This window comes from Haliotis asinina, chromosome 12 (genome assembly GCF_037392515.1).
Source record: "Haliotis asinina isolate JCU_RB_2024 chromosome 12, JCU_Hal_asi_v2, whole genome shotgun sequence".
Lineage (NCBI taxonomy): Eukaryota > Metazoa > Mollusca > Gastropoda > Lepetellida > Haliotidae > Haliotis > Haliotis asinina.
In genome coordinates this window covers 53,121,532-53,133,636 of record NC_090291.1, presented here as the reverse complement: position 1 = coordinate 53,133,636, position 12,105 = coordinate 53,121,532, and the positions used below count along the sequence as shown (strand labels likewise).

Genomic DNA, 12,105 nt, shown 5'->3' with positions numbered 1-12,105 from the left:
AATGACTATCCACGAATCAGATTCCTTCTGTCTCGGTATTTTCATCTTCTAAAAGCAAAGTGTGCTCCCACGTTCGCAATCACGTCTACTAAACTCTCATCATATATTCAATGTACTTCTGTTGGAACTACTTCAACCAAGATATTAATCTGTGACGATTTGGTGACGAGTCACGTGATCACTAATTAGCAATGACCCTTAGGGAAATGGGATCGTATGAAATACATTAGGCGCACCTTGCAGTCTCTCACGTGAAAAGGCTAATACAGGTAGGGTGTTTGGGGTTTAAAAGTAAAGAGTCCCAAAGTATCTATCCTTTCAATTGTTGGCTTCAAGGACAGTAACGCCGGTCAGACGCAGGAGGTGTCGCCAGGCCAGGATAAAGGTGAGTTTCTTGTGTAATTGATATGGAACACGTATACATATATACACATGCATCTACACTCTATGCAACATATACTGTACATATGCATACGTATTATACGTATCATCTCATACATGTGTATAGTTTTATAGTTTTTCAAATTGTACATGCGCAGATGTACATATTAGTCTCATGTATAAGATGATTAATGGTAAGGGACGGTAGAGTAGCCTAGTAGTTAAAGTCTCGCTCGTAACACCGAAGGGCCGGGTTCTATTCTATATATGAGTACACTTTTGAAGCCCATAACTGGTGTAACTGGAAACTAATAGTCTCGACCATGTGGAGTAAATATTCTTCAATACTGCATTCAGCACTCTCTGAATATGTGCAAGACATAACTTACATGACAGTCCACTTTCTTTGATCAATCATTGTCAATGCTTCATTTTGCTGGTGAAGGGCAACTCAGTGGTTAAATTCTTTGCCCTTCCCGTCGAAGCGGGCTCGATTCCCCACATTGATAGAACTATGATGAAGTGGAAATATATAAAATACCCCATTCTAGCATTATTTAATATCTGATAATTCTAATCATCACTCAAAGTTCCATATGCGATTGCAAAACAGAACTGTACGAAAAACATTCATTCATGTTATCGTTTTGTGCAGTATGTCAGCCTTTTGGGCAACTATCGTGCCTTTTACATACCGTTTGTACTCAGATTCACTAACATAACAGATTGCACGAATAAATACAACGAATAAATCTTCAAATTCTATAACATTCAAAAGTACAAACACTTTAAGTATGTGTATTGGTTCTAAAGGAAAATTAAAGTCTATATTTTAAACGAAATTTTACTTTTTACTTAATTTTACCTTTTTACTTTTTTGAGACTATCTACGGGAATACAAGTTTTTCATGCCCTCATATGTGATGACCTGCCTCACCCACTTCCTACACGGTGGGCTGATAGAGACGGAAGCAGCTGGCATGGTGATTGATCGGAGACCCAGTATAATCTAGCCTTTGGTTAAATCTACAGGATTAGATAACTTCAACATGCAAAGTGTAGGTTAAGTGAGCACTGGAGTTAGTCCATCTGGAAAAAGGTGACACATGTGGAAAGATTATTCGTATGCTTTCGGAAGTAATGATTTAATAATTAAATCACAACCAAATCTAAAGCCTCTAAGACAGCGACGAAGGACCAAGTGAGTCAGAAAACATCTGTTATCAAGAACGGGTGAGATAGGTTTTGAATAGTGCATATGTTTTGGTTTGCAGATTTTTAAAACAATACGATCAATAAATATAGACAAATTTTAATCAAATATTGTAACTCTACATTTTCACCAGCAGGTTTAAATTAACCAAATTTGCATAAATCATAAAGTGGAGTAGACATGACGAACAATTCTTGTATTTGATACAACAAAGGTTCGTGACATTAAAATGGAAGTAATCTTTGTTCATGATACTTAAAGTCAGTATCAAAATACAAAAGTATTATGTCGTTTTCGTGAAGTATTTTAAAGTTACTACCGTTATGTTTGATATCCATCACACTCTATTTATAGAACAATGACGTCACGTATAACGTTATATTTCATCAGACTTGATAATCGTGACCTGGCCTCGCTTCCTGACATGTGTCCTTATACACATACCCGTCACTTTCATCAACTAACTGCCAAAGAGATATGCATGCCAGACTACTACAATCAATGAGAAAACCAGGTGTTGGTGCAAACTGAGTAATAATTACGTCACTCACACCCTTTTCAGTATCCAGCTCTCAGGCACACACCCCGTGCTATCTATCACATAGGAGATAGTCACTAGTTTATCAAACGTTACAAAACCTTTACCGAAGTTCATACGTATGAGGTTTACAATTCCAAATAAATAATGTTAACACCATGTCTCCTACCGCCTAAAATCCCTGATCGTCACGCTGAAAACCCGATTTCAATTCCCCACATGGGAACAACGTGTGAAGTTCCAATTCTGAATTCTGCATCCGGCCACGATATTCTGAAATATTGCTATAAGCGGCATAAATCTAAACGCTCTCATTCCAACCGTTGGCATCTGTCAAAAACACATGCAAAGGCAAATCAAGACTATATCTGAACAAGCATGGGAGATAAGGTATAAGGCAAAGTAAGGGATTTCGGTGGACACAATTTGTCATCTCTGGCTTCACAAAACGTGTTGAAAGCCTTACTAGGCATTTCATTCCAGCAGCTGCCATCAACAACCTTTGAACATTATGTATACTTGACACAAACATTCTGACATTATCGGGTCCGTGGTAATTTTAGGGCGAAGTTTATGGGCAAGAAGAACACTGTACCTGATGTTTGAATCTGACACAAGGGTAGTCTCGGGTTTATTCGGTTAGTTGGCAATTCCTCAATATCGGCGTTGAGACACATGCCGTTTCACGAACCTTGTCGTGTCAAGTCCGGTTCCCATGTTAACCCACTTTGAGCATAGTCTTGCTCTGTCTGAATGTCTTTGATAACGTCTTTTGATTATGCATGTAATGGTGTTAATGTCCTTCAACATGTAGCTGCGACCAATCTATTACATATGTGGCACTGCGTTTATACAATGGAGTTTAGTGCTACTTTTGGTGGTGGGTTATCAAGCTTCATCTTATAATTAACTTAAATCGGACTCCGATATTAATGGTACATTTCTTTTTTCCGATTTTTATAAACTTTGCTGAACTCTGTTTAAATTTGAACGTGACAGTCATGAGAAACGACCACGGTGGTCTCACTCGTTGAGCAGATACTCAGTAAGCGGACCTTCCTTGAGGGACATTTTGATTTTTCTGTAAGGGAGATAACTCCGGAGCTGGGGCGATTCTTCAACCGAAAATTATTGTTGCAGGTTTAAGGCCTTCAAGAATCTTCGTAATGTTTTCAGTTAAAACAGTCATGAATATCTTGTATACTGACAGTCTAGTAAACTCCACACCTAATCACGTTCTATAATGTAGGATCTTCAGGTTTCTGGCAAAATGTATGTGTAATGGGTGGTGCTATTAATGAAAATTATTACTATGGTGATTACCATCTTCAGTGACCAAAAAAGTAGGCATTTAGTTTTGAGGCATTTCACGTTTATGGACTGAACACATGTAGCCGCCAAGCCAGCTGGCACAACTGACGCTCATCTTTAACTAACTTCACACATACATTTTCTAATGATTCCTTGTAATGACTTATCTATGCTTCCCCGCTCTTCAAATTGAAAAGAAATAAAACTAATTACAATCGCTTCGGAATTCTCGTAACATCGCCGCAACGTTAGGCGGTCATAAACCTGTACGCCTCGAGGCATGTCGTCACTGTCAGGAGCTCTCTCAATGTGAGTGTTTGGCACGACAAATGCGCACCCCTCTCACCTTTCATCACTGAAATGTCAGGTAATTCTGTCCGCTAGGTGGAGTTCTAACCAGACTGGAACATATGGCGTGAAACGTAAGTCTATAACTTTAAATATTATATATGTCAGTCTTACTGCAGCTCATGTAAGTTTTTCAGTGCAGTTTTCGTGTTTATAGCTTATGACGTTAACAAGCAAGTAAACGGAGTATGCTCTTTTTGATCAAACTGACTTTTGACATATTATATTATTTGTTTTTTTGAAAGCATAGATTAAATGATGTTTTACTCGTATGGCATCGTGCCTTTTGCACGTAAACAACCTTCCGATGTACTTTTTTCACCAAAATCTGAAATTTTTAAAGCAAACCCTCCCGAAGTATTTTTCGAGAAATGAATTAAATTTGTTTACAGATTTACGAGTGGGATCACTTTTTATATATGCGGAAACAACGCAAGAACCTGATCCTTGTATCTCAAACCACGGAATTTGTATACCAAATTGTGTTTCAAACGTCGCGTATATTTAGAAACAGTTTAGAAACTGATATTTTCAGATTGACTTTAACACATTTGACATAAACAAAATTACACTTACAATTTTCGAAACATTATTCAAGATATAGAAACGTACAGTACAAACCTTTCTCTCCATTATTCATAGTTTTGTCCGAAATGTAATTTGTGCGTGCAAAATGCACGTTACACCTGAGCAATAACAGTGCCTAGTTGCCAATGCAAGCTACCGAGTTGAAAGGACGCCATAAAACTGCCACAGCGATTCAGGAACGCCCTTTGTGAGTGATACGGCACAGTGTGTAGACGTGCACTTTGATGCTGCAGAAAGAAAACATTGATGAGCGAACAGTGAAGGACACAAACACTGGAAGGGCGTATATTCCCGTGTCCCAATCCGAATGCATCTGATATTGGACCGAGACTTCATTTTTTAAGGTTTCAGGAACATTACATTTAAGTTTTAGTTTTAGTTGTGGCTAAGATGCTTCCACGTTGGTGTTGTCAATTTAGTTATGGCTAAAATATTTCCGGTTTAGTCCAGGTCACGATGCCTTCGTTTTTGTTCAGACTAAGGTCAGACCGTTTTAGCTATAACTATGGTTTTCTGTTGTCAGTTATGTAAATGAGGTCTCCATCTAAGTTGTAGGAAATACATTCAGTTTCAGTTAAGCTGAATTTTGTTGCCATTAACCTCAACAAATGAACCTTCCTATCATCTATTTGACTTAATATCTTTAAAAGGCTCTGAGCTATCTTGTGCATATGCAGTGTTTCATCGGCACCAGTCATAAGCAATAGAAACTCAACCAGAGAGCAATTCCAAATATCATCAAATTCCATGCTGCTCACGTCGATTGGCTCTATGACCTGCCGTTGGTTGGTTGGGTGTTGTTAAACGTCGCACTCAGCTGTATTCCAGCTATATGACGGTAAATAATCGAGAACGAACCAGCCAACCCAATGATCAAGATCATGAGCATTCATCTACGCTATTGGGATACGATTGACAAATAATATCTCTTGCAACAGCCCTCAATGATAGCATTACGCATGACAGTAGCATGCCATCTTTCAACAGTTGCTAGTTGAGGAGACCCGATATATGCTCAGCAACAACGCAAGCAATTGGTTTCCAAGGTATCGAGCTGTAAGAGAAAGTTACTGACACCTGATATTTGCTCAATGACGGGTACACGGGATGCCCGGCTTTAATCTCATCACGTACAAAGTACCACATCATTATATGGTACACCCGAAGGGAGCATATAATCCTACAAACATAATTATGATATGTATATACGCGGTTACATGGGTGTTAAACATCATAGGTTTGGCGATATTTTTTTTGTATGTGTATATTTCTAGGTTTGTAAGAAAGAACTGTGGTCGTGGATATTACAAACTGGTAAAATTCTGAGATCGGCTGGGTCCCACGTTAGGCTGTCACACCAAGACATAACGGAAATACAGCCTCTTGTTGTGTTATACCGGCTCTCTCTTACCGTGTCAAACTGAAATTCCAAGACGAACTATTCCAAACGAACTTACGGTTTTGTTTTATGCATTATTTACATTACAATCTGCAGGTATAAATATGTTTTACCAACATTATGTGCCAAGTGCGAATACAAACAACTGTCAGTAAGTACTTGAACAACCCCTTCACATACCTTGCAGTTATTTGTCTATAATACTGGTGTGGTCCTAAGTAACATTTCAGAGATGTGATGAACAATTCATAACTGAATACAGCATTTTCAGGATACTTTAAAATTGCTGAATTCTATTTCGGTCGCTGACATCGTTCTCACGTCGAAGTGACACGTGATCATGATATGTGTATCTGTAGAGAGACACCCTACTGTAAATATTGTTTGACCAGGTTTAAAGTTATGACATTAATGAAGGCCTGTAGGCATCGCTATTCCGTCATCTCCGGAACTCCAACGTCAAAACCGGCATGATGACAACAGTGAAATTTATGTCATACGATTTTGATGTTGTGTCATAAGGTCACTTGTAATAAACAATCTGAATCACTGCTTTAAACATTGGAATGCTAGACATCACGTGCTCAATGAAATCGTATCGATTAACACTATTGTCACGAATAATAGATATTTTACAACCTTATTTTGCACAGACACACAGATAGACAAACATTTTCCACTCTTAGAGATTCCCGGAAAAAACTAAAACATTCTTATGGTATAATATAATAGTAATGGTATAATAATAATGTCTTTTCACATCGCGTGGGACACGTCGACATTCCTTTTGATATAGAACATATGTAGTAAGGAGTAAACAATATGCAAACAATGTTGGTGATTTATTCTCTATTCCAGATGAAGCCGCTATTACAGACGTTGCTCTTCACGCTGTTGTTGTCAGTGTCAGTTGACCCCCAGGCGCCGAACTTCCAGCTCGCCACCCCAAGGGTGAGGCAGGCGTTGGCGTTAGCCAACTACCTGATGAGGAGGCCTGTGGGTGAGAGGAGCATCAGGAGGGACTGCAGGCTCATCCCCCAGTCAGATTTGGAAACCATATTCAATGCGATCAGGCGCGCCAAGGCAGACACGGTGAGGAAAACAGAACTATACACTCAAACACCATTGGACTTTACCTCCGTTGTTTTTAGGTCTTGTCATATTGTCCAATCCAAAAACCTTGATATCAAGACCCAAGATATCGAAATCTCCAACCAGGAACTACTTGAGAGGCATATACATCGACGCATTGACTGCTTGAGCAATAGTAGATTATCTGAAGGTTCCTAATAAGTTTAGACACAGGTTACCCGATGTTCCTGGGGCTGTTCCTCTGAACATAACTGGGAAACAACAACACAAACTGTGCACATTGCATGCACATTTTATTCAGCTTCAAACTTCATCATGAATGAAAGCAGTATCAGACTTTCTGCTGTATGGCGGCGGTCTGTAAATAATCGGGTCCAGACAATCCAGTGATTAACAGCAAGAGCATCGATCTGCGCAACTAAGAACCGATGACGTGACCACCCGATCCCGTTAGTCGCCTCTTGCAACAATATCAGAAGTGACAATGCTATACTAAGGGATTATTGGAGATTATGAAAGACTATAAGTGATTATTGTGTGTTGTAGCGTCTTCGTCCAAACGTCCATGACTGTTTCGCCTTCCTACACTCCCACCCTCAAGTCAACGCAGGCGCCCACGGAGGACCCGGATTTCTGCCATGGCACCGAGTCTTCGTGTTCCTGTAAGTAGCTGTTAGGCTTTGTCAGCATGTGCTTGAGCAAGTCAGACACCTCGCGCTTGTACGTTCTTTCCCTTTCCCTTCAGTGTTATAGGCAGCTAGTGTTGAACTTGATATCTTTAAGCGTAAACACTTATAAGGACTTAGAAAAGTACTGACTAAATGTGATATGCATAATTATATCATGGGCAGCACTGAAACTCTATCCTTGGGGTCAGATGCGGATAGAGATTCTAATATGTATGATGACGTGGCCTCTACTTTTAGTTTTTATAATCAAGGCGTCAACTTTGTTAACCAGCTATCCGGTAAGAATGCCTAATTGGGAATACAGAGAACCTAGTGAGATAATTAGGACGAAAGTCTCAATTGTTAGGATATTGAAAATCAATGTCCTACTGTGACGTAGAAGAGAGGTTTTACAATTTTTAGGAGGCTTTAGATGTACAGAATTGTACTCGGCGATTGTTGCGCATTGTTTCGTATTTTTCCTTCTTGAACTCAAAATCAAAACAGAACATTACTGATTGGTAAGTGGTGTAAGTGACGGAGAGCTTTGATGTTGTTTTCATATTGTGTTTTATATCTTCCACATCCTGTTTCATTAACATACTACCATGTATACCACAATACAATGTTGTCCCTTTTAAACGCCAGGTATGAGAAGATGCTACGAATGTACGAGCCGACGGTCAGCATGTGCTTCTGGGACAGCACTCTGGAACCTGACAACTACGCAGAATCGTCAACATGGACAGAGGATCTCTTCGGCAACGCTAACGGCCCAGTCACCACCGGTCCGGGAGCTGGATGGACGACACCCGTCGGACGTCTGACCCGCGAAGCAGGCCAGCGTGGAAGGCCGTTGAACATGGCCGACATCGAGAACATCCTGTCACAGCGAACCTTGGGAGAAGTTTCATTCCCTAACGGCCATGTCGCCTCCAACGTGGAAGAAGTCCATAACCACGTTCATGTCCACGTCGGCGGTCATATGGGTCAGATTGAGACGGCTGCATACGACCCTGTGTTCTGGTTTCACCATACGTTTGTAGACTGCATCTACGAGTGGTTCAGGGATGAACAAAAGAATCGTGGTAACGTCAATGTCCAACGTGACTGGCCAGTTGACTGGGGCGAGAGGGCCCACGGTCCCTTTAGGCCAATGAGATTGGGATCCTTGAGAAACATCGACGGCCAGAACGAGTTCTTCAGCACACGAGTTCTTCAGTGTCATCGTGTTCCTCGTTGCAGAACGAACGCTGACTGTGGACGTCACATGACCTGCGAGCCTCGTTCTAGTAGATGCACGAGCACAACACGGTTAACCCAGAGCAACAACTTTTTCAATGGTCTGTTGGGAATGCTGGGTAATATTGGTCAAGTCGGAAACTTGGGTAACCTTGGAAACATGTTCGGTGGAAACATAGGAGGATTTAACCAGAACAATGGTCCAGGAGCGATGAATGGTTTCAATACTTTCAGGAACCCAAATCAGTTTGGGGGCCCACAACAAGGGAATTTCGGCGGACCACCTGGCGGCCAGCGTAACTTTGGTGGACAACCCGGAGGACCTCCATTCGGTATCCAAGGCAACCCTCAGTTCGGACCCCAAGGCAATCAGTTCGGACGCCCTCAGGGCGGTAACGGTTTCGGTGGAATGGGTCCTATGCAAGGAGGTCCAATGCCAGGGGGTGGTATGCCAGGGGGCCCTATGCCAGGGGGTCCAATGGCAGGAGGTCCTATGGCAGGGGGACCAATGCAAGGGGGTCCTATGGCAGGAGGACCAATGCCAGGGGGTCCAATGCAAGGGGGTCAGGGAGGAAACTTCGGTCGCGGCGGTGGTGGTCAGTTCGGCTTTGGTCAGTTTGGGAAATAATCAATATTGCTGCCTGGTTTCATGTCTGTCATTCGGCCTACTTTCCTTTTCACGACATTTATGTTCAAAATTGGACAATACTAAACTTGAAGTATCGTGTGAAAAAAAATATTTTCGTGTTATTTCATAGCACATGTTTGACTGTACAGATCCTGGAAAATAAATGGTCTTTGTTATGCTATGTTCTAGTTATCAGATACCTTTTAAAATACCGCTCTTGTCACATCTGCAATGGACACATATAAGTCGAGGATATTCTCACCCAAGGCCAAAACTCACGAAAACGTTGTTGAGTGCCAGGAGAAGCACACTATTTTTGTATGAGGACAGACCGTATATACTTAATAGACACGGTGGAAGTTTTATTCCATCAAAATCATAACGTTGCCAAAAATTCAGAGATGTAAATACATATTTATTGTTCTTGCTAGTTCCAAAGATTGGTGGTCTTACGTAGAAATAAGTTGTTGATTTTTTGCAGATATATATATATATATATATATTATGTATATTCCTAATAAATGATGTTCCAAGAAGCTTTGTTTGTTGAACGAATGAAGTGCATAGCAGCGAAAACGGAAGGAGAAGAATATCAAAGATGAACGAATAACCAATATTTCTGGTCACATCAATATCATTTTCAAACGTCTATTTGATTATATATGAATGTCTTCCTGTCACATGGCAGTAAAGCACACTCACCCCATTGATTGTAAGAGCTGGACTACCAAAATGCGCAAAAAGTTATACACGCTTTACTGTTTCTTCTGTGACGCTCGTGGCGCTACGCCACTAGTCTTAACATTATAAATGCTTTCTGGTTTTGGACTCAGGAATTTTAAAGAACAAAATCGCCGCTATACATCCCCGATTTCTCACACACACATCAAACATGAACATGTGTAACATATTGTATAACATCTCACACACATATCAAACATGAGCATGTGTAACATATTGTATAACATCTCACACACATATCAAACATGAGCATGTGTAACATATTGTATAACATCTCACACACATATCTCACACACATATCAAACATGAACATGTGTAATATATCCAGCAACAGTTTTTACACCGATATCACTTATATACTTATGACTTCATACTGTTTCCTGTTATCATCTGCGTTGCATATAGTTGTGTCATTATCTAATCTGAAAAAAAACTAAAAAAAACTGATTTGGCTATATTTGGATGTGCTTAGGGATAAATATATACTAGTATGTATTTCCTCGGGCATTACCTAACACGTATTTCATACATTCCGACATTCATGCATTCGGATTTCATGCCTGCCAAAAATCGAAGAATGTCAATAAGGTTGACGAGTCTAAACAATCGCTTTCCGTGTGATACAAAACCACCACCTCCGTATGATCAGCCACTGGCCACTAAACATTACCTTGTAATCTTCACAATGGCATCTCAACTATCACACCACCACCATGGCATTTACAACATCACCTACGATATCGCTACCATCACCCTACACCACGATATCTTTACCATCACCCTCAAACATGAAATCTCCACCATCACCCTTCACCATGGTATCTCCACCATCACCCTCCAAAATGACATCTCCTTCGTCCCCATCCACTACGACATCTCAACCATTACCCTCCACCATGGTATGTCCACCATCACCCTCCACCATGAAATCTCTACCATCACCTTCCACCGTGGTATATCCACCATCACCCTCCACCACGACATCTCAACCATCACCCTCCACCATAACATCTCCACCATTACCCTCCACCATGAACTTTCCACCATCACTCCCCTCCCCCCACCCCCACCACGATATCGTTATCATCACCCTCCACCATGAAATCTCCACCATCACCCCCCACCACGAAAGCTACCATCACCCTCCACCATGCAATCTTCACCATCACCCCACACACACCGCCACCACCACGATATCGCTACCATCACCCTCCACCACGATAATTCCCCCATCACCCTCAATCATGACTTCTCCACCATCAACCTCCAACATGATATCGCCACCATCACCCTTCACCGTGGTATATCCACCATCACCCTCCACCATGAAATCTCCACCATAACCCTCCACCATGAAATCTCCACCATCACCCTCCACCACGATATCTCCCCCATCACCCTCCACCACGACATCTCCACCATCGCCCTCCACCATGACATCTCTACCATCACCCTCCACCATGGTATCTCCACCATTATCCTCAACCATGACTTCTCCACCATCAACCTCCCACATGATATCTCCACAATCACCCAATACCACGACATCTCTACCATCACCCTCAAAACATGAAATCTCCACCATCACCATCCACCACGAAAGCTACCATCACCCTCCACCATGCAATCTTCACCATCACCCCCCACACACCACCACCACCACCATCACCACCACGATATCGGTACCATCACCCTCCACCACGATATCTCCCCCATCACCCTCCACCACGATATCTCCACCATCACCCTCCACCACGACATCTCCACCATCACCCTCAACCATGACTTCTCCACCATCAACCTCCAACATGATATCGCCACCATCACCCTTCACCGTGGTATATCCACCATCACCCTCCACCATGAAATCTCCACCATCACCCTCCACCATGAAATCTCCACCATCACCCTCCACCACGATATCTCCCCCCATCACCCTCCACCATGACATCTCTA

At 41.7% G+C, this 12,105-nt stretch overlaps 2 protein-coding genes across 4 annotated transcripts; one reads left to right on the top strand and one right to left on the bottom strand.

The window, feature by feature from the left end:
- Positions 1–265: 265 nt before the first annotated feature.
- On the top strand, positions 266–9,584 carry LOC137258381 (tyrosinase-like protein). 3 transcript variants are annotated; one of them, XM_067796043.1, is made up of 4 exons: positions 266–385; positions 6,637–6,870; positions 7,417–7,532; positions 8,187–9,584. In XM_067796043.1, exons 2-4 carry the CDS (start codon positions 6,637–6,639, stop codon positions 9,406–9,408), a joined length of 1,572 nt encoding a protein of 523 aa, XP_067652144.1. In that variant the 5' UTR covers positions 266–385; the 3' UTR covers positions 9,409–9,584. The 3 variants fall into 3 exon arrangements, with proteins under 3 accessions (XP_067652144.1, XP_067652143.1, XP_067652145.1); XM_067796042.1 differs by lacking the exon at positions 266–385 and adding an exon at positions 3,771–3,865; XM_067796044.1 differs by lacking the exon at positions 266–385 and adding an exon at positions 4,620–4,723.
- A 1,730-nt stretch (positions 9,585–11,314) lies between these two features.
- On the bottom strand, positions 11,315–11,665 carry LOC137257568 (nodulation protein O-like). The gene has a single exon (XM_067794892.1). The coding sequence runs from the start codon at positions 11,663–11,665 to the stop codon at positions 11,315–11,317; it is 351 nt and encodes a 116-aa protein (XP_067650993.1).
- Positions 11,666–12,105: the final 440 nt, after the last annotated feature.

Coding starts and splice junctions, on each gene's coding strand:
- LOC137258381 (XM_067796043.1), top strand. CDS start 6,637: ATGAAGCCGCTATTACAGACGTTGCTCTTCACGCTGTTGTTGTCAGTG. Junction 6,871..7,416: donor GGCGCGCCAAGGCAGACACG/GTGAGGAAAACA, acceptor TGTGTGTTGTAG/CGTCTTCGTCCAAACGTCCA. Junction 7,533..8,186: donor CACCGAGTCTTCGTGTTCCT/GTAAGTAGCTGT, acceptor TTTAAACGCCAG/GTATGAGAAGATGCTACGAA.
- LOC137257568 (XM_067794892.1), bottom strand. CDS start 11,665: ATGTGGGAGGTTGATGGTGGAGAAGTCATGGTTGAGGATAATGGTGGA.